This window comes from Myotis nattereri (genome assembly GCF_964212035.1).
Source record: "Myotis nattereri genome assembly, chromosome: 6".
Lineage (NCBI taxonomy): Eukaryota > Metazoa > Chordata > Mammalia > Chiroptera > Vespertilionidae > Myotis > Myotis nattereri.
The window spans coordinates 17,479,448-17,502,499 of NC_138081.1; the positions used below are offsets into that span (position 1 = coordinate 17,479,448).

General features: G+C 43.3%; 1 protein-coding gene across 3 annotated transcripts in view; it reads left to right on the forward strand.

The window, feature by feature from the left end:
• RUNX2 (RUNX family transcription factor 2) overlaps positions 1–22,850 on the forward strand; it is a gene marked incomplete at its 5' end in the record, with an annotated part of 119,948 nt that extends 97,098 nt beyond the window's left edge. For 2 of the 3 annotated variants that reach the window (XM_081094249.1, XM_081094251.1), the window contains 2 exons: positions 19,222–19,287; positions 21,027–22,844. In XM_081094249.1, coding sequence (XP_080950375.1) covers positions 19,222–19,287; positions 21,027–21,505 — 545 coding nt within the window. In that variant the 3' untranslated portion in view covers positions 21,506–22,844. Of the gene's footprint in view, positions 1–19,221; positions 19,288–21,026 lie in introns of all 3 variants that reach the window. The other variant, XM_081094250.1, reaches the window with a different exon arrangement.
• Positions 22,851–23,052: the final 202 nt, after the last annotated feature.

Sequence of the window (23,052 nt, forward strand, 5' to 3'; positions counted from 1 at the left end):
GCTATGTGTCTGGGTGACTCCTAGTTTCAGGCTCTGCCTGTGGGTGCTCAGGGGAAGTGCTTGCACGCAGAGAAAGGTCGCCTGATAGTCAGGGCTGCTTGCTTCAGGATTACTTAGGCCATGACCGGGGCGAGGAGTTGGCTCATAGATCTAGAAGTGGGACTGTGTAGGAGGCTAATGACAATGGCCATATACCTTAACTTCACATTCCATTACACAAATACATTCCTAGCAGGTTATTATATTGTAAAGTTCCCCATTCTCTTTAAAGGGGAGCAACACTGTTAGCTCTATGCTATGACACACACGCACATATGCATGCGTCCACCTCTTCACCGCATTTAGAATGAGTGTACGTATAACTATTCTGGCCAGTAGGAAGACATATATTATAAATTGAGTCAGAATTTAAGTGAGTTGTTCTGAGGCAAATCGAGGAACCCATTTGACATATTGTCTAAATTATTATTTTTAATGTGACGCTGAAGAAATTCCTATATCTCTAAGTCCATGGAAGTAATGTAAATTAAAATAAACTACTGCTCAGGCAACATTGTTCCTGAATATCTCAAAGGACAGTGTGACCAACTAGAAATAGGGCAGCTAAGCATGGCAGACGAGAACAAGACCAGTGTTTCTGTATCCGAAGTTCGCTGCTCTCTTCCCAACCAACACAGTCACCATTCTAGCTCGTTTCCTATTATAATTAGTAATAATGCCGTAGTTAGTGGAATAATAGCAACAAATATAATGATGGTTATAAACACTCCACCCTGTGCCAAGGAGAGGAGTGATTCATGATAAATCAATAAGAAACCCATTGATGTGGTCACAATAAAGCCATGCATAATTAAGAAGAACCCTTTCTAAATAAAAACTACAAAGGAAATAAAAACAGGCTTGAAAAAGAGAAAAAAAAAGTCTGATAATAATGTTGTGGTGCTCATCCTTAAAAAAACACACAAACCTGTAAGTTCCCAAACTACACCTTAGGAAAACAGTGTATTCTCAGTGTTGCTTCAAAGTGCCGTGGAATGTTGGCCAAAGGGCTCAGAAAAGGAGAGTTTGACCCCCTGGCCAGTTGACAGAAAAAGTTAAAGTTGTTTTCTGCCCTTAGAAGTTGGTGGGTGCCACAGGTACGATACCTTTGGAACATTCGCTGAGTCTTGGCTCTTCTTGCATTCTGACAGTCTGTCTTTTGATTGGTGCATTTAGACCATGGACATTCAAAGTGCTATTGACCGGGTTGGATGAATATCTCGCACATTTGTTAATGATTTCTATTCGTTGCCCTTGTTATTCACCCTATTTGTCCTTCTACACGTCTGCTTCCTTTGTGGTTTTAATGCTTTCTTAGCATGTGAGTTATGCTTCTCTTTTATCCTTTTTTAGTGGTTGCCCTAGAGTTTGCGATATACATTTACAACTATTTCAAGTCTACTTTCAGTAACACTACATCTACCACATCATGGGTAGTATGGGTGCCTTATAAACATCTGTGTGTAGGGTTTATGTGGACGTAAGTTTTCAACTCCTTTGGATAAATGCCAAGGAGTACACTCACTGCATCACATGGTCAAAGTATATTTCGTTTTGTAAGAAACTGCCAAACTGTCTCCCAAAGTGGCTGTACCATTCTGCATTCCCACCAGCAATGAATGAGATTTCCCATTGCTCCACATAGCCTATGTGTCTTTATATTTACAGTGGGTTTCTTGTAGACAGCATACAGTTGGGTCTTGTGTAGTGATATGGTGAGGAAGAAGTATTTAAGATGAGTTGTAACAATCTGTGACTTAATTGGTGCATTTAGACCATTGATATTCAAAGTGATTAGTGATATAGTTGGATTGATATGGATCTCAACGGAGAATTGAACCCAACACTGATAAAATAACAGTTGCTCAATAAACTTGTGTTGAATTAGTTTTGTTTATCAGAAAACCTTTCTTCTAAGACCCAGGCATATGGCATGGTGACTCAACACTCGTTGAATCGTTGGCATTGTGTTGGAAATAGTGCTTGGTTGCAAACTGAGGAACCTGCCACCTAATTTTGATGTTCTTGAGCAGGTCACTTGATAATTTCTATGGATCTAGTTTCATCAGGTGTGAAATGAGTTAGTTGGGCTGCATATTCTCCAAAGTACATCATAAGGTTGAACATCCGTGAATCTAAAATAAGGCCCGAAAGGGTAAGTTTTCTCACAGAAAGCTCCTGTAATCACCACATCAGAAAACCAAATACTTGTTCTCAGTAAATTCTTATTTATAAGAAGAATAAAGGCTATTATGAATAGGAACAACTACTATAGATTTCAAGAAAAGCTTTGTCTTGTTTGCTTCAATTGATTCTGATGAGAAGCAACCTAAGCTCAGATTAGTTAAAGCCTAAGAACCACACCCTTAGACCGTGGCCACAGCTGAACTTCTGTCCAGGGTGAAGCCGTATGTATGTGCATGTGTGTCAGAGTCTGCAGACAGATTGGAGAATCCCAGCTTTATTTAATATGACGGAACTTTACTTACTGACATTTTACATGCCCTTGCATGGTTTTATGTAACTTATCTGTTATACCCTTTTTACCTGAAAATGTTTATCATGGAGTGTAATTTCTCTAACTGGAGAAACGAGAATCTTATAAGCTAAAGGTTACTAAAACAAAAGAACTGGTGATTTTTGTTAATAATAGAATAAATGGGATCAGAGGACCAGACTTTCTATATTCAATATATTTAGAGAAAATATGAGTGGCATTATAACAAAGTTCCTTTTAGTGAAACATTGTTGCCATAGTATTTTATGACCACGTGATAAAAAATCTTTATTAATACAAATGATTACAAACATGAAGGCAGCTCATTTATTGAGACTGTTCCAGCCACCGGAGAAACAGCAATGAAGGAGACAGAAAGGCTCAGGGGGCTTTTCCTACTGGCATATGGCATAGTCGTTGAACACAGTCTTTGCAGCCAGACTCCCTGGGTTTCAATCTAGGTTCCTTCACTCACTAGCTTTATGATCTTGCGTATTTTACTTAGCTTGTTTGTACCACAATTTCTTCACCTGTAAAATGGGCTAATAATAATACCACCAACCTCAAAAGGTTGTTATGAGGACTAAGGGAGGGTTAATATACTCAAAGTCCTTAGACTAATGCCTGGTACTCAGTACATGTTAGCTACTATTGAGGAAGGGTAGGCATTTGAAAATAAGAAAATATGATTTAGTAGGGATATGTACTGTGAAGAAAAGTAAAACAGTGTGATGTGATGAGGAAGAAACATTTTAGCTGAGATCTGAACAGCAGGGGGTTGGCCCTGTGGAGATCATTCTAGGCCGAGGGGAAGGCCAGTGCAAGGGCCCTGTGGTGCGAAGAAGGATGCCTAGGGGCTGGAGTGCACAGAGGATGAGAGGAAGCAGAGAAGTAGCCGGCTCTAGGTCACCTGGGGCCTCTACCAGTTAGGATTAGAAGTTTGGATTTGCTGGTGCATGCAGTGATAATTCATTGGCAGATTTTAAGCAGGGTCACGATATAAATGGATTTCTATTTTCAAAGGATGTCTCTGGCTGTTTGGGGGAGAATTGTGCAAGAGGGTGAGGGAGGAAGCAAGAATGTGGCTAGGTGTCTGTGGCGGTCACCCTGGGGAGAGGATGGTGCCTTGTGCTTGCCTGCGAGTGGGGGATGGAGGCTCTGGATTGGAGAGGGTGTTTTGCCTGTATCATCAAAATGTTTTAGTAATGCTCTCCCCCAATGGTTAGTTTCCTTTAAAAGGAATAATATTGCATCTTATAAGTTTTTAGTTAATGTTTAGACATTGTTTATATGCCCCATGATGAAGTGGCAATTCAGGAAGTGCTTGATTTATTAAGTGAATACAGAGCCACTAATCTGGAAAATTTGGGCCAGAAATCCATTTTGAGAGCTGAAGTGCTTGGCTTGGGTGTTTTCATTGACACATTAATCTGATTATTTCCAGTAGCGCCCCTTCCTTGGCCTTGTGCAAACCCAGGCTTCAGTGCAGTGAGGCGCAATGATGGGATTAATCTGGGTGATTGACCAGTGTTATATGCTCCTCTCATCCTCTCAAAATGTAGGTAGCTTGTTTTTATACCTTTCACACCCTGTGTACACACCTATTCGTTTTACTGCTTTTAAGACGGAGAGAAATGAAAATCACTAGATTGGTATGACCAAGCTGGCTACACAGGTGCTCGTTAGCTGATCAGGCCTGCAGGTGTGTGGCAACAGCCTGGAAGTGCGAAGACTCCTGGGCCAGGGGCTGACGGCTAGTTACAAAGGGCTCACAAGCCCCCATCCTGCATCTGAGAAAAGTAAAGCCAGGAGAGACACCAGCCTGGACCGCCCTGTGAATGGAGTCCGCCCCCAGGACAGCTTCTTCCCAGAGGACTGAGAATTGGGGCATATCTTAAATTGGAAAGAACTTGAGTTGCTAAGGGATGAGGAGCTTGTTCTAAGCAGGATCTCATAAATACAAACCGAGGTTAAAGGAGGAAGCGTTAAATAGCTGAGGCTGTTGTATGACTATCACCCCTTTCTCAGATCCTTTATCTGTGCCTTAAAAAGAAATTTCCCCCCCTCCCCAAAACCTTCCATTTGTGGCTCTAGAAACCAGCTTCAAGATCTCCTGAAGCTATGAGCAGCTCTTATGTTTCCTGTTTGAAAGTCACTAAAGCCCTGTTTCCCGTGGACACAGCTTCCCCTTTTCCCTGGTATCCCGAGATGCAGAGGTATCCATACTGCAAACAGTCACGAACATCTGTTCGTTTGTTTTCAGTCAGAGTCTGGGTGCACACCTCTCAGTCAGTGATCTACTTACTTTATTTCATGGATTTATGTTGAGTTTGGAAGCTCAAGCAAAGAAGTCACAATGAAGTACCTTTCACAGGTGTCAGCATCTCCTAGGATGGGAAATCTAGAATGGTTCCAACGGCTCTGCAACCTCTGTAGACTGGAGTTCTGGATAATGGGTTGCTGTGTCGGCTTTCAAACTAGTTTCCACCTTTCTCTCTGGCTTTGCCATTTAGAATGGAACAGGGATGGAGAATACAGTCACCATCTTCCGTGCGAGTGGGATGCAAACTAGAGTGAGAAACAACAGATAACAGTCCACTGTAAAAAATAATAGTTGCCCTAACCAGTTTGGCTCAGTGGATAGAGCGTCAGCCTACGGTCTCAGGGGTCCCAGGTTCGATTCCAGTCAAGGGCATGTACCTTGGTTGCGGGCACATCCCCAGTAGGGAGTGTGCAGGAGGCAGCTGATCGATGTTTCTCTCTCATCGATGTTTCTAACTCTCTATCCCTCTCCCTTCCTCTCTGTAAAAAAATCAATAAAATATATTAAAAAAAAATAATAGTCACCTGACAGGAATAAAATATAAAGATAGTGTACTGTACTGGAAAGAGGGGTTTTTTCTTGCCAGGATCCCAGAGGCCTGCCTCCGGATGGGCCACATGTGTGTACTAATTTTCCTCCTCTTCACGTGAGGGTGGTCCTCACACTCAGGGTCCTCTCCAACCCGAAGGCTTTGGTATGTCCTTTTTCACAATACAACTGCAGTAAGATACTGAAAGTCACCGCAGAAGTGGGTGAGGAAACAGATAACGAGGCCTATATTTAGGGACCTTAGAACTAGAAAACTGGGGATGTGGTTATGCTTCAGCCCGCGCACGCGCAGGCCCTCCAGGCTAGTGTTTGAAGTGCCAGCCTGGACGCAGAGCAGCTTCGAGCCAGGACCCTGCGATAGCCAAGATGCGCCGGCACCCTGCTCTCCTTTGCCATCTCCCTGGTGCCTAAAAGAGAAAAGGGATTTCACCAAAGTGTGAGCCTCACCCTGCCAACAATTTCATAAAAAGGTCAAAATTCCAAATGGCAAATAATAGAACTTCTAGATAAAAGTTTGAAAAGAATCTTTCTGAAAGTTTGTAAAAGTTGAATAAGCCAGCCCCACGTTGGGGTTATGGAGAAGGCAAGTGGAGCCATTCAGAGTCAGGTTAGAGAAAAATATGGCAAGGAAGTCAGCTCTAGCAAACATAACAAGCCCGTTAGCGCCGAGGGGAACAGAGGGGGGAAAGAGACGTGGACAAGCAGCCTGTGAGTGAGGACTCTGGTCCCCACAGCCTCACACAGGATGTGAGCAGGCGCGGGGCCAGGGCAGGTAGACAAAGAGCGGGCGCCGGCAGGTCAGACGGCTGTCCTCACAGGACGTGGAGACTCGGCAGGGGCCACAGAACATGAGAAGGAAAACTGAAGACACCAGGAAGAAGAAGGCATCCTTGGGAGAACCTTGAACTCTTGTGCTGCTGTAAGTCAGGAGCTCCAGAGAGTGGGGATGGAGAAGACACAGGACACTCCACTCATCTGTAACAGTGGCTTTTCTGACGGCAGGAATCACTGAAAGCTTCCAGATAAAGCACTCACAGAAGGACCGCCGACAAATGAGGAAAATGGGAAGAATTATAACAACTACGTCCAAAGGAGATAGGAAATAAAAGCATAGCAAAACTTGGTATAAATAATTATATTATATATTTATAATGATATTTAGGTAGTGTTCTAAGTGCACTAAAGACACTTTCGCAGACATTATCTCATTTAATCATCACAACAGCTCACTGGAGTATAGATATTATTACAGTCCCTGTTTTCCTAGTAGGAAATTAGGGCTCAGAGACTTGTTCTAGGTCACTTGAGGGGAGAGGGAGAGTAAAGGATCAACCCCAAGCCTTGCAACCCCCACTCTGATTTCTCAGGGAAGTCTCCATACCACAGCCAGACTCTCCTGGGGCAGCCTGTGGGTGTCATCCTTTGAGGGACTTTTGTCACATTCATCTTCCCCGGGCTGCACTCGGGGACAGAACCCCAGCAGTCCTTGCGAAGTAGCCAGTGTTCTTGCTTGATGCAGGTCAGAGTTCCACAAATAAGGTAACATTCACTTAATTTCTAGCAGAAATAACGGTGGAAACAAATCCATCTCCTAATTTTACAAAACAAAGTTTTATTATAGAAGTTAAAAGTGCACATATTTAAGAAATCTTAAAATCTCAGAGTATATATTGTTATACATAGGGCATGGAGACTTAAGCTTCTTAAACTATGCATCACACTATAGCCTATCCTATGAGAGTTGGGAAGGTTGATGTAAAATGTTATTAATATTAACTTCAGATAGTTCAGATCAGAACACTTTGTTTAGGAGAATATAGAACAAATAAATAGATCACATCATATCTCATATTTAATATGTGAGCCTAAAGCTAGTTTGAGCCCCCTTTACTGCTAAATTTAATGATGAAAACCTTTTGAAAAAGCTAATAGTGTTTCTATTTACTTTTGGCCTCTGTTGCAAACTCTTGTTAATGATTCGATTTTTTTATTCTGTGGAAAAGATAATCTAAATGTTCTCATTGGTATTTTCTCTCTAGAGAGAAAACCTGGGTATATTTTGCAAAGTGGACATACCTCCTTTTCAAAAACTGTAATTACTGTATTTTAATGAATGGGCATCGTCCTTAAGAGGAACAGTAGAATTTTCTAGTAGAATTTTCAAAGGTGTATTGGGAATCCTCAAGGTTGTATGTATGTAGCAGAATCAGAACTTTGGAACCGGAAACCTGGGGAGATGGTTTAGTGACATTCTGACGTTTTATACTGCAAAGGAGTGTGTGAGACAGGGAGTGGAAGGGACCCGACCAAGATCCCCCTGCTTGTTGGGGGCAGCACGCTGACCAGATCCCACAGCCCCGATGGCCAGTCCAGTGCCCTCGGATCGCTTTCTCCTGCTGCAGTTCTAATAGGCTGCTGGCATTTTTGTTGTTGTTACTGTTATTGCTGTACATGCCATTGTCACATGAAGAAGAAAAAGCTACCCCCAAATTACCTCCTCCTCCTCCTTGGTGCCTTTCCTCTCTTCATCCTAAAATCAAATCTTAGGAAGAGACTGCACAGATGGTGCCCTGGCTCTGTGACAGCACCGTCTCTCCTGACCAGTCACCAGCTGTTTGGTCCACACCTGGCGTGGACTCCGTGGACAGTATTCTCAGGCTGGGAAAACGGGGCTTGGGTTGTTCTGTGGCACACAGAGAACTTACCTACGGCTGGCTGCTGTCCCACAACACACTCAGCCCTTCCCTTTTCGGTTTAGTGTGTTTTTTTTTTTGGTCATCAAAACAAGTAGTTCTTTTCGGACACCTTATACACAATTAGGTGTGTCTGTTTACACTGGGAGACAGGGCTTCATGTCCCAGAGACACACCAGGAGCCTGGGAGCAGCCACAAACAGATGTTGGAAATGTCCACTGTGGCCAGTTTTTCACTCTGGCGCCAGGGAGCAGCGTTGAGGATGCAACCCCCTGAAGGGGCGAGCGTGTGTATTGAGAGGGGAATGTTACCGAGCAGAGTAGAAAGTGAAAGAAGGTCCTATTTTTTTTTTTCTTCAGGTTTGCTCTAGTATTTATCTCCTTCAATGAGGAAAAGTTCACTATTTGGCTTTGGCTGTTTGAAGGCTTTTGCCAAATGCTTAACAGTCTGTAGGGTTTGATTTCGCTCAAAAAAAAAATTCACTTTGAGAACAAGGCTCTATGTAACTAAGATGTGTTTGTTTTTGTTTAAATCACTCAGAAAAGAAATCATCTCTTGTCCATTGTTAGAAGAGAGGTTTCAATCAAAGGAAAATTCTACATATTCTAAAATATACAAACAGTTCTTTGAAATCGATGCCAAATCAAACTCAGAAAGGGACATTTTCCTTGCAGAAGTTTTGAGTTAATTCCGTGTGCAAGGCTCGAGTGGAAAAACTTTGCAACTGTCAGAGGAACGAGTAACCACCACACTGCGCTGGGACGCGGACGTTACGTAAGGAGAATGTGTCAGGATAGTACGAAGGCTCTTGTCCATGGTTTCAGGCTAAGTCCTAACCAGATAGAAAAATAAAGTGAGTCATTTTTCAGTTCACTAAAAGGTACTAGATTGGTTTCTGATGTTACTGGATCTAACCTCCAGTGTGAGAAGGCAGGCCAGTTATCACTGTCCTATTCAATGGAAATGTCCCCTGTTGTTAAAGAAATATCATCCTTTTCCCTATCTAAACTTCTTTTAGGATGAACAGTAGTAGATGCAAAGGAGAAAAGTCTAGTGGGGAAAAGGAACACAAATTAGGAAATCCAGAAGTTTCATTTCAGCTCTGTCCCTCATTGGCTGTGTCCCTTGAGTTAGCCATTCTTTCCTTGACCTGGCTACATTATCAGCTGGTACCTGTCGTGCCTACCTCACAGGCTTTTTGTGAAGGGAAAACAGTGACAAAGTAAAAACCACTATGTAAATTTGAGGCTTGAAATTCTATTATTATTCTCAAGGGTCTGTGTTGGTGTGGGACAGAATAGTTTGCTTGGGACTGAAAAAAAAAGCCAGAAAAAGTTTTTGTTTATAGGATAAAGGAATAAACCAGGGAAGAGGGTAGAATAAGAGACACATCCAAGCCCGGCTGGCGTGACTCGGTGATTGAGCGTCGACCTAAGAACCAGGAGGTCAGGGTTCGATTCCCAGTTGGGGCACATGCCTGGGTTGTGGGCTCGATCCCCAGTGGGGGTGTGTTCAGGAGGCAGCCGACCAATGATTTTCTCTCGTTGTTGATGTTTCTATCTCTCTCCTTTACTCTCTGAAATCAATAAAAATATATTTTAAAAAAAGAGAGAGAGAGACATCCAAGAACTGGTGATCAGAGCAGAGCTGTACATCTGGAGTTAACGTGAGCCCTTTCTGTCCAGGTAAACAGGGATGGTAGGTCAGATAAAGCAGTTGGCTGAAGGTGAGACAGAGTTAGGGATTCCCATCCTTTTTCCTCACATACACGCTTAAATACTTCCTGTATGTCCCTCTGAAAGGGGCTGCAGTGCATTTAAAGATGAGTAGGACAGAGTTCCTGTTGTCAAGGAAGTTGTAGGCTAGTAGACGTGATAAGGTGATTGTAATGTGAGATACAAATGAAACACTAATGCAGAGGAAGGAGAGGTGACTGAGGGCTAAAACTCTCAAGCAGAGTGAAGTCTATTTTAAAGGCTGCTTAGAATTTCAAGGGCTGAGAGAAGACTACAGACCACCAAGGCATGAAGGTGGGAGCACAAAAAACGGAAAAGGGTCCAGTTTGACTGGACTATTAGGTTCATGAAGGAGTAGAGTGAGAAATGAGAATGGAAAGGTAAGTTGGGGCAAGATTATTGTTCCAGCAAACATTTGTTGAGTGCCTAATAAGAGATGTAGAAATGTGCACATTCCTGAAAAATAGCATGACACACAGTCACAGAACAGGTAGGCAGTCACGAACAAGGAAATCCTGAGGATTCAGGAACCCAGATAAGCCATCACACAAACAAAAGTGGATCTTGATTCTAAGGCAACCTTCTGTCAAAACCAGGAAGCCTCTCATATTTTCCTCCCGGGCCAGGAACCAATCCCAGGGCATGAGCAGCCCAGGCCTACATTGGTGAGCAGGTAAGTGGATACATCTGACCATAGAGGGAGAGAGGGCAAAGATAAGGATAGGAGCTGGCAGGATACAGTACAGAGGCTAAAGTCTGTGGCTTTGACCCTAGATTAATATGGATTGTTAGGACTGGGATAGCCAAGCTTCTTGGAGCTAGCTGACTTAGAGAGACGGAACAGCATTTTGGTAATCTTGTTCAAGTTCTGGGTCTTGGGGCATTGGGTGGTTTGAGTCATGTGCTTTAAGGTCCAGTATGGCCTCAGGGCTGTTGGACCACACCAGGGTGCTAAGCCTTTGGAGCAGGATTCTATTTGCACACTGTCCCTCAAGCTTGCCAGGTTTTGAGTGATAGTGCCTTGGGGGGGGGGGGGGCGCGCAGCTGCTGCCTGGATCCACTCCTCCTTTTCCTGGACTTCTCAGGATTAGTGCTAGACTCCGTCACAAGGATGGTCTGAGACTGGATTTGTGCTAGATTTAAAGGAGCAGATCTGTTCCTACTTTTAGACGTGGAGAATTGGGGCTCCATCAGGAAACACAGCGTGCGCGTTCACGCTGTGTGGGACGTGGCCTCAATGGGGATGGTTTGCTCCTTTTCCTGCCACAGCAGGCAGAGTTTGGTTGGGCCTGGAACTGGGTGTGTGGGGCTAATTGGGAATCTCAGGATTCTGATTCTCCTGTCTTTTCTCATTTGGACCCAATCTTTTCAGTTTCCTTCTTCTCAGGCTCTGCTGGTACCAGTAACAAGGAATGCCTTTTTGAGATGGAGGTGTTTGCTATTTTCTGTGTGCTTTTGCCAGCCTCGTACAAGATTTGCTTAAGATCACTCTCAGAACATCCGTGGTAAAGATAGGCTGAGAACTCCAGGGCATGGCAAATACCTGGCACTCAGCCTCCCCATTCCACAGCCCATCTCCATCTCCAGAGCTGTCACTGAGAAGTGACCAGAGCCCTTTCATCATTGCCGCCGAGGTAGACATGGCCGGTCTGTTAGGATCTGCCAGAAAAGGGCAGAGTCTGACATCGTGGAGGAGACTGCGGCCGTTGAGCCCTACGCAGTGGGCCAGGGACACTGTCTACCTCACAAGGCTGTGGTGAGGATTTAATGCTGTAACGAAAGTGTTTGGGTAAAGATCCTCTGTAGATGGGGGTCACTGCATCTCAGTTGTTTGGTTAGCCACTCTTTCCTCTTAGCAAACCTGTAATGTGCTGGGTTACTGTGAATATGAAAGCACTGCAGGAGCCCTATGCTTGGAGCAAAGCAAAAACCGGTCTGTTAAGCAATAGCCAGTACTGGTTCCCAGCCCATCATCAAGCAACCCTGAGTCAGAACATTCCTAAACAATGGGCTTAGGCTTGCTACCAAGCTTGAAAGAAGCACTCCTCAGATTTTTCCACGGAAGAACCCCAAAGGCAGAGCGGACTCCACGCCTCCTTCACTGCTCCCGCTCTCCCAGTCTGCTGACATAACCCCAGGCAACCCCAGCTCCCGCCTGGTGAGCATTTTCAAGCCTCAGGTTTTATCTTAAAATCCATGTGAATTTTTACCCCATGATATGCGAGTGTTTTGTATGTAATATAAAAACAATGTTTTAACTTACTAATATCAGTTCAACGTCCCTCTTAAAAAACCCTCCCCCATTTGTTCTCTTCCTGTATTTCATGCTTTCCTATCACCTAGGCTGCAGTGTCTAATATATAACATACATCTCAGCCAGTTCATAAATGTATGCTTTTAATATAGTCTGAGTTACCACTAGCGCAGGCCACAGGAACATACGAGGCTGTCCCTACTGCATTTGAGCTTTTTTGAAAGATTTACTTAGGAACAATTTATCATTTAGTTGCAATTTTTAAAATAATCTTAATTGGCCACATATGTTATCAAATAAGAGCCGGTCCTCTAGCCTCCGCCTCCCTCCGCATTGCCTCCCCCCGCCCATGTGCGCATGCGTGCAACATTCTGCCAGATTGTCAGAAAATTCATCCACTCCAGGCAGATACCATCACAGGAGAGCCTTCTCCCGATTGAAGATGAGATTATTGATGTCAGAGCTGTTATTTTTAGGAGAGGTAGACTGCTGCTTCTAAACGTCTTTCCCTCCTTTTCCTAGTTCCTCCTTTCTTAATTGTGGCTCCATGTTTTGGTAGCCATAAGTCATTAGTGGTTTTTAATTTCTCTGAAACTGAAATAAGGTCTGAAAGGGTGGATTTGTCCCTTTTTTCTTCCTTTTTTCCTCTTTTTTTTTTTTCCTGGCTAATCGGAGGAACGCAACCACATCTGAAGCCACTTGGCTCATTATGAATTTCATGGAAACTGATTCTCTGAAAGTGTTTCCATATGTGTGTTCCCAATATATCCCATCCTCTCTAAATGGGAGCACAGACGTGTGCATGGGCTGGAAATGGCTTCAGGATGTGACAGAGCAGTCATATGACCGCCGCGGCACCGTGGGTGGCCTCTTCTGAAAGACACGGTGTCCTGGGTGCTGGCCTCCTTCCTGCAGCGGATCTGGTTTCAAAGACTATCCACCCTTCCTAGCCTTTAAAAAGTTCTTAATCAAGGCCTAGCAAGAAGATCTCTCTCATTTTTCCTCCGTTTCTCCCCCCCCCCCCAAAGCTTGGTTTCTTCCTTCTCTCTTACTCTCCCTCTGAACACATACACACACACTCACACCTCTTCTACCGCCTGCCTCCTTTTCCTTCACAAAGAGGAAATATATTATTCCAACAATATCCTCAAAATTTGGGTGACTTTAAGGAATGGTGGAAGTTTCTGAAAATTGCCAGGTTTTGGGTTCCCCCCGCCCCTTTCCCTCAGCATAGCATACTTTCTTAGCCTTGGGATCAGCTGGTCTTTCAGAATTTGTGAGCATGCAGTGGAAAAGTACAATTCATTACAACACGGAAAATAAATATTTATACTGGATAGTCGAGGCGCTTTTCCACTCTTTTGCAAAACGGCAAAGCGATGGCGTTTGCTAGTCTGATATTTCATTATCTTAAAAATTAATTTCAAATTCTCATTTTTGCTGGTTTCTTCTCCATCAGCATGACCCATTACATTTCTCCCATATAAGATATATTTTCCAGTTATTATCTAGTGAAATTAAAAGTGAAATTAATTTAGTGACAGATACCTGATCATTTTAGTGTAAGGAGACAAATTCAGGGAAATGAAGTAAAATCCCTTAAAAACCTCAGTGTAGAAAATGCAAAATATTGGTCTGCATATAGTCTAAGATTGATTTGGGGTAATGGTTCCATAGCATTTCTGCTCTGTCATGTCGCCTGCTTTGAGACTATGCTGGTAATTTATTCGTTTAGCACTTTTTTTTGAAGAACCCATCTCTTCTCAGCACCAGGCTATGTACTAGGTAGGATCAAAAAGGACATGATGTTCTTATTCTTCATTTGCTTTCCTTTAGTTGGAAAATGAAAATACTCATGTAAAACCAGTGACAACTCCTTAAAATGCACGGGGAGGTAAACTTTACATCCTAAATACTCAACATGCATATGCTAAAGAAGAGATGGTGAGAATTTGTGTGGCTGGGAAGTCCCTGTGTAGCGGTGAGCTCTAAAGACCGGGCTGGCTTACTTGGTCTGAGAGAGAGAAGAGAGGTGGCAGTAGCTCCAGGGGGGTCCTGAGTGCATGGCCTGCCATGAAGAGGGCGTTCACACTGAGGAGTAGTGGGACTTGACCTTCATAAAGGAGGACAGGGGACTCTGAAGACGCCAATAGCCTCCTCTTTATTTTTGACAGAGTTGCTGAGTCATGCCTGTGAGAAGTGGCTGGCCTGTGCTGGTTGGGGGTGACACCCTCTGGTTTTAAGGCTCTGCCACCTGGAAAGGTAGCGTAAGTGGAAGATGCTCCCCTCCCAGGTGTGCTTTCACAAATGCAGATCTAAGGAAAGCCAGGGAGCTGCCCCTCCACCCTTCCCCCGTCACGCTGTGGGCGGCAGCAGAGGTGGAGTAGAAGGCTCCCACCGGGGTAGAATCACGTTTTAATCTTGTGATGCCACCCAGACCCGCCGTATCTCCGGTTCTTCATCTACAAAGGCCGTCTATGATCCCTGACAGCTCTGACACACCAGCTCTATATATTAGTCTAGAAATTCATGCGGCACGTGAGCTTCACCCACGGTTACCTTTACCACCTACTCCAAACATTAAATCACAGGACTGCAGGGGCAGCGGTTACCCTGGGGCCCTAGGGCGAGGGTGCTCACTAACTTGCCTGTGGGCCAGACAGGCATGGCCCTCTTCCTCCTTCATGTCTTCTCCCCGTGGCTCCTCAGTGTAGACTTACACACAGATACAGTCTCTAAGGAGACTGGGGACAAAACAGAGGCATCTGTCTGTTCACCAGGGGCAACTGCCATGTGCGGGCGCCTGTGTGAAACACGAGGTCAGGTGACGTAGTGATGCCTGGGAAGAGCTCTGAACACTCTTTAGAGAGAATTTTATGGGTATGGAATGGTATTCAGATTAAGTTCCAGGTTGGATGCCAGCATTGCTTAGTTCTTACTATATTAATTTTTTTTAATGTGTCAAAAATATACCAGTTATCATACAGAGTTCCTGATCCCTAATTCACTTATTCATTCTTGTATCCCTCCACTCATACACCAAATTAAAAAAAAAAGTGTAAGCTCTTCGAGTATAGAAGGTTCTGAGGGATAGCAGAGGAAAATAAATCATGACCTTGACCATCCAAAGCTTACTTTACAGTTGGAGAGAACAGGCTACGAAACAGCTAATAATTCAGTAAAGTATTGACTAAGAGCCCAAAAGAATGATATGGAAAGTAAATGCTATTGGAACGGGAGTGAATTAGGAAATCATATAATAGAGCAGTTGTGGAGGGGGCCGCCAAAAAGTTGTAGAGGGGGAAGACGATTCTTTGAGGAGAGCAGCCCTAGAGAGCTTGTGTATTATATGTTCCAGTAGGAAGAACACCGCGAGGGGCTTCATAAAAAGCACTTGGACTTTATGTGAGATTTGTTGGAGCAATAACTCCTATCACTTAAAAAGCCCCAATGAAGCTTGGAAGTTCACACCTCACTGCTGAGAAGTATGATGGCTTTTCATGATGCACATTTATACCCTTGCGTTAAAGAAGCAGGGCAGACAATTCTAAATATGCCAGCGGATGTCCCGCCTGGATTTAGGCCCCTTTTTCTTTTCCTGGGCCCGACCTTCCTCCTCAGCTGGGATGTGTAATTCCACTGTTTACGGGGCACGAGACACGGCACAGTGTTTCCTAGCTGACAGCCTCAAATGGCGAGTACCCAGTCTGATATTTAAAAAAAACAACACTACTATTTCCTTTCATTCTAGAGATCTCCTTGCTCATTGTCAACCAACCATTATTTATTGAGGGCCTAAATGAGAAAATGTATGCTAAAGTACTAGGGAAAGGCTTGGACACATCAAGTATTGTTGTTATTGAGCACTGAAGGGGAGATAAACAAGGTTTCTACAGATCTCTGCCCTCAACAGCCCACTCTGCAGTTACGAGTTAAGCGTGACCCGGGCAGGATCGCTGGCATTAACAAGCAGTGTGTGAAAGGTGCTGAGTGGGGAGTTGCAGGCGACCAGTATTAAAGATCAGAGGTTCTCTTTTATCTTCCCTTATCTTGGTTTCCCTTTTTTCCACCACACTTTCTTGCTTTGAAGACCCAAGAAACCTGGTTGGGAAAAGAGAGGTGATTTCCTTTTGACCCATAGATCTTGGGCGGAGGAAGGGGAAATATATATTTTTTTATTTTTAACATTGATTTTATTTTTATTTGTGTGTCAAGGGCATCTTATTAAACTATTCTTCCCCACGTATATGAGGTTGTGAAAAGCTTTTGCTGCTGCTGCTGCTATTTGAATGAGCAAGGTTTTTGCATCTGTGTTTGTGATAGCTACATTCATTTGCAAGCTGTCTGACTGTGGCTAGGGGTGCAGATAGCAGGTCTGGAATGAAATGTATCTGAAGGAAGCCAGTAGGTCTTTAGGGAATCAAACCCTTGACCTTGGTCTCATTCACATTATGTCATAAGCAACCGAACTAATTGCTCACTATTGAGTAGGTTAGATCAACAACAGGACTTAAAAGAGTTCTTAATAGTATTCCAAAGACCATAATTCTCATTGGGCCAATATGTAGGCACCAGAAGAGCCTACTTAACTATTTTCAGGTGAACGTACTTACGCAAATAGACTTTTAAGGCAGGAAATATATATGTATCTGTGATTGTGTCAACCAGATTCCTTCAGGACAAATGAAATTGCAAAGAGGTTTGAAGTCAAAGAGGTCTGGCCAGTTTGTGGCCCAATCTCTCTTAAACTGCTTGATTTTGTAGAATAAATGGCTCCCCTTCTCTGGACCTTCCCTTTCCTATTTATCAATGGGTTAGATTAGGATGATCTACCCAGTAGATGAGGGATTTGAGTTTTTCTATCTCAGTAGATGAGGGATTTGAGTTTTTCTCCCCCAGCAGGGGAAGGTAAGAGGGTGCTTTAGGGGATCTGGAGACATAGCTTAAAGCTTCACAAGTGCAAAGGTTGTTTTTTTTTGTTTGTCTAAAAATTCACCCAGGTGTTGCATTTAGCCCATATCATATCCATGTTTGTTGTACGGTCTACCCTGACTCCAGGTGGAGTAAAACCAGCCCATCGGGAAGATGTTCCCCGTTTATCATGGGCTCCAAGTAACTTCTGGCAGCACTGGCTTAGTTTAATCAGTAGGTTGTAGTCAGAAGTTTAAACTTCTCTGGGGAGCTCAGAGGCTACAAGGCACAGCTCTGAGCGGTTACTGAACCTTGGCCTCACATTTATAAAATTAGACTTGGGTAACAGTACGTCCCAAACTCTCCAGGCTTTAATCCTGACCCTTTTAAAAAATAGATTCATCTTTTCTTTACTTTCATTGATATAATACCTAGGGCTATTTTTAAAATTTGTAGTTGTAATGTGGCTAGTGACACAGGAATGAATAATTCGGGACACAGTGTCAAAATAACCCAAGAAGGCTGTCTAACAGAACACCTGAGTCCATATACACAACAGAAATTAGAATTAGAGATAGAACACTATTCGATGAAAGAAAAACTAATTATACCATTTACTCCTGCAATGATTATTATAAATAAATTGAAGATGAGGAAAGGGTTTATGTTGTTAACATCGCCCCATCATAGATTATTATAAGGCAGCGATTTTCAACCTTTTTCATCTCATGGCACACATAAACTAATTACTAAAACTCTGTGGCACACCAAAAGTATATTTTTTGCTGATCTGACAAAAGAAAATAAGTATGATTTTGATTCATAAACACCAGATAGCTATTGCTATGTTGGCTGTTGTCATTTTTTTTACAGAATCACAGAAAAAAGGTCAGTGCCCCTGACTACATAGTCAGGTATTGCATATTTTAAAAATTCTTGCGGCATACTGGGTGAAAATCGCTGATGTAAGAGATCTCATATGATACTGTGTTCTTCATACAGAACACATTGCAGTATGTTTCAGAAACATTTCTTGTAAACACAAAATGACTAAGCAACTTCCAGAAAGTTCTATTTTTTGAAAGTTATAAAAATTACCATGTCATTTATTTAATGTTCGCATTAGCTCTCTCTGCCCAGAAGGAGTTACTGCTCAAAACCTGACAGTCTCCAGGGACCGAAAATGATTGGTCAAAATTCTGTAAACTTAGCAGAAATTTGTTGCATTGTTTCCTATAAACCACAACCAGAGCTCATTAATTGGAAAATGAATGTCAATTTGCATTAGCTGGCATCCATAAACTGAAAAAGTGCAGCGATCCTGGCATGCTACGGATAATAAAAAAATCAGCAGAATGTATCAGGTAAAATTGAAAAGGTGGAGGGATAAATTCAAAACCATATTGGAATTTATTGGCGGGCCCCACATAAAGGGTTTTAATAAGGCTTCTGCATCAAAACAAGGGAAACCACATGGAATTTTAATTATGACTACAGTACATTTTAAGTACAAATGCCCACGAGAAGCAGTTTTTTACGTTGGCAAGCCTCTCTGTGTGAGCTCTCTGCTTCTGGGCCGGGGGGTAGGGGGCAGACGTTGATGTTTTAAGTGTGACTTCTGTTGGAAATGGCTCCCATTATTCTGGTTTCTTTCACATGATCCGAGCATTGAGCTTAATGTGTACAGAAGTGGCCCGCCTGTAACTATTAGCTCTGCCAACTCAAGTTCACCTAGATGCTCTGCAGGGAAAGGGGGCCGAGGAACATCTGTGGCCTCGCGGTGTGCCTGTCTCCTGTACGGCATTCATGAGCACGGGGCGGGGAGACGTTCCATCTCGTCTGCTCCCATTTGCGATTCTGTCATAATCGCTACTTCTCCATGTTTCAGCTTGAGCTTGTCAGAATTTCGTATTTGGGAGGGCTTAGGTAGAGGCCGGTGGAGGATGGAAGAATTTATAAAAAGCAGAGGGTAACTGCCCAGACGGTGTTAGTTTTGGTTTGTCATCTTGAAAGTGTTTGCTTCTGGTATTAGAAGCTGCTCACTAGCTTTCTACCCTCTGCTTCTGGGGCCTGTGGATTCCGGGAAAGTACTAATGAGGGGGTGGGAACTTCCTTGCCTCCCGCTCCTTTACGGCTGTTGCTTCTCCTTCTGTCTTGGAGTTCGCGGCATAGAACGTAGATGGAAGGGAACTTAGAGCTCATCCCCCTCGTTTTACAGATGATGACACTGCCACCTCTGACTTCTGCCTCTGGCCTTCCCCTCTCAGTAAGAAGAGCCAGGCAGGTGAGACTTTTAACCATTGCTGGGCTGGGCCGGGTGGGCTGTCTGATGGCTACTGTCGGATTGGTGAGAAAAACTTTTGTTAACTACAGATGACTTTTAACAGTCACGTTTTTATTACAAATGCACACCGTGGCACAAAGTCCTGGCATTTTATGAAGGTCACAGGCAGTGTGCACTTTAACAAAAATGAACAACCCGCACTCAGCCTTGAAAGAAAAGTATTAGAGTTATTCACTCAACAAGCATTGGAGCATCTAAGAACAAGTGCTAAATGAAAATGGGGCTGAAGAAGCACCTACTCCCCAAGGCTTCCCGGGTTCCCAGGTGCTTCCCCTGATAGAGAACAGCTATCAGAAAAGCAAATACACGAGATTCAAAGAATTGGAAGATTTCAGATGCGGTCAAAACCTTAAGAACACTGGTATCATGAAAGGGCTTGTCACAATTCTGTCAATTTTAGAAAATCATAACCCGATCTTTGAAAACTGATTTCCACATGAAGTGGTTTATAACTGTGGTTTCATATGCTCAGCACCAGAAACATCAGTTAAGGAAGCACACTGTTGGTTTTAGCAGCTAAGGACTTCGCATTTCAGGGGAAACCATCTTTGTCTCCCTGTTACCTGTTCAAAGTGGCCCGAAGCGAATTCTGTAAGACGTGGTACGGGGGCCTGCTACATGGATGGTGACGTGCCCTCCTCATGGGTCCCCTACCCAGAGAGCCTTTCACAAAAACTACTGTCAGCACCTGGCCTAAATCAGTCCTATGTCTACTATCGAGGCTAGAAATGCAATGATTTCTGGGTACTAAGCCCTCCTTTTATTTATTTTCATTTTTTAATTGTTAATATATTTTTATTAATTTCAGAGAGGAAGGGAGAGGGTGAGAGAATAGAAACATCAGTGATGAGAATCATTGATTGGCTCCTTCCTGCATGCCCCCTCCTGGGGATCGAGCCTGCAACTCAGGCATGTTCCCTGACCAGGAATTGGTTCATAGGTCGATGCTCAACCTATGGTCAGGCATAAGCCCCCTTTTTAAAGCTACTTATTTAGTTTATGACCCTCGGGAGAATTTCTAAGGGCTAGACCCTCCTTATATATCCCCAGATAATTTAGTTCAGCATACATTGAAATCTTCTTTGATTGCAGTCTGGTTTGATTTTTGAAATCTGTTTCTAAGATAAAGAAGATTTTAAATTATTTCACAAGTTGAAAAGAAGTGATAGGAACATGTTAGGGTATCTTTTTAAAGTTCCTTCATTGATGAAGGGGGGCCAAGTGTACCAATAGCAAAACTGATGGTTTTGGAATTCCTTTCCATTTGGTTGAGAAAATGAAGCTCGTATGCCTTAGTAAAAAAATGTCACTTTCAAATATGTGAGGTGCAACGAGAAACAAAAAGAGAGAAAACAATCAATGAAGATTCAGTGTGAAAGTCTGGTGAGTGAATCTATATGATGAGTGTTGGGTTGGTTTACACCTAGGACCTAGCACACGTTTGGGTTTTTAAAGCCCTTTGATGTTCTCTGGGGGTGAGGAGCTTAAGGACAAAATGCCGCTAAGAGGGGGGGAGGGAAAAAAAAGACTGCAGCGACCTGTGCATTTGAAGGTCTGTTTGTGGCTTGCTGTTCCTGTGGGGGAAGCTAAAGTTTTCTTTTTTCTTGTAAAAAATTCTTTCATTATTTTAATTGATATTTACAGATTTTTTCCCCCCCATCTTCTGTTGTAATTTTTAGGTGCTTCAGAACTGGGCCCTTTTTCAGACCCCAGGCAGTTCCCAAGCATTTCATCCCTCACTGAGAGCCGCTTCTCCAACCCACGAATGCACTATCCAGCCACCTTTACTTACACCCCGCCAGTCACCTCAGGCATGTCCCTCGGTATGTCCGCCACCACCCACTACCACACCTACCTGCCACCACCCTACCCCGGCTCTTCCCAAAGCCAGAGCGGACCCTTCCAGGCCAGCAGCACTCCATATCTCTACTATGGCACTTCGTCAGGATCCTATCAGTTCCCCATGGTGCCGGGGGGAGACCGCTCTCCCTCCAGAATGCTCCCGCCATGCACCACCACCTCGAATGGCAGCACGCTATTAAACCCCAATTTGCCTAACCAGAATGATGGTGTTGACGCTGATGGAAGCCACAGCAGTTCCCCAACTGTCTTGAATTCTAGTGGCAGAATGGATGAATCCGTTTGGCGACCGTATTGAAATTCCTCAGCCGTGGCCCAGCGGTATCTGGGAGCCACATCCCAAATGTCTCAATATATACATATATATAGAGAGAGTGCGTATATATGTATATCGATCAGCTATCTACAAAGTGCCTATTTCTTAGAAGATTTTTCACTCACTCGGTCATGCTCTTGCAACCGTAAGAGGGTAGCTGTTGAGAAGCAAAAGGCCTGAGAGAGACAATCATAATCAGGTTTCAGGTTGTTTTTGATCTATTTTTTCTTTAAATAGAAACACACCACACACACACACACACACACACACACACACATACTTTTACAAACAAAAGAAAAAAGGTATTTTTGTCACTGTTGTTTGGTCTGTTATCAATAACCTGTTCATATGCCGATTCAGAGAGGTGGACTCCAGGTTCAGGAGGAAGAAGAGCAAAGCGCTTCCTCTCTGCTCAAACCACACGTCCTCACGGGTGCAGCCGCGTGAGGCCCGTGCACCTGCAGACCCGCTGGCAGAGCCAGTCGCGGTGCATGCAAAGGGAAGGAGGCAGCGTGGATGCTGCCGTGGCAGTGTGACTGTTCCCGACCTGGCCTTCAGACTTGCTGCAAGCACCCCTTTGAACTGGTCGGTTCGGTTTTTTTTCTTTTCTTTTCTTTTTTCCTACTTTAAGAAAGTGACTTCAAAAATACTGATCAGGAAAGGTTATTTTGTTTTACTTTTTTGGTACTTTTTCCTCCCCTTTTCCCATTTAACCAAAAAGAAATACCATCCTGAAACCCCTCTCCTCCTTTTATGCAAAACTGAAAATGGCAATACCTTATTATAGCCATAATGATATAGATAGTGTTTGTGTTGGCTGTGTGTTGTTGTTTTTTTTTTAAATTATGAATATGTGTAAAATCTGAGGTAACTTGCTAAGTGAATGGTCATATAACTTTAAAGATATATTTATAATTATTTAATGACATTTGGACCCTTGAAACATTTCTTAGTGTATTGATGTGTTGACTTCGGTCTCTAAAAGTGCTCTTTATTAAATAACAAATTTCTTCGGGGCTAGAGCCATACCTGAAATATTGCTAAGCAATTTCAGTTCATCCGGGCACAATGTGATTTTTAAAAAATACTTCCATCTCCAAACATTTTAGATGTAGCTTGTTTTTGTGATGTATGAAGGAAATGTTCTGTTTAGTTCTTTCAGATCTTTGATTGCCTCTAACACAGCTTTGCCTTTTAAAGCAATAATTAGGGATTTTAAAAGACAACTCTTAGCCCTTTATCACTTAGGTTGCCCTTTATCAGCATGAAATGCTGGAGTGATGTGGTTTTCTCATTTATTTCAAATAGCGATGACTCTTGTCATATTAAAAAAAAAAAAAAAAAAAAAGACAAGCACAAGAGAGTCCTTGAACTGCAGAAAACGTTCTGTGGTTTCCTAGCAGAACTCTAACTCGCCAGTCTGCATAGTGAAGACACAGTGAGCCTACAGCCACACCTGCGGCTAAGGGAGCAGTAATGATACACACAGCACGGGAACGCAGAGCTGCACCAGCGCTTCCCAGCGCACC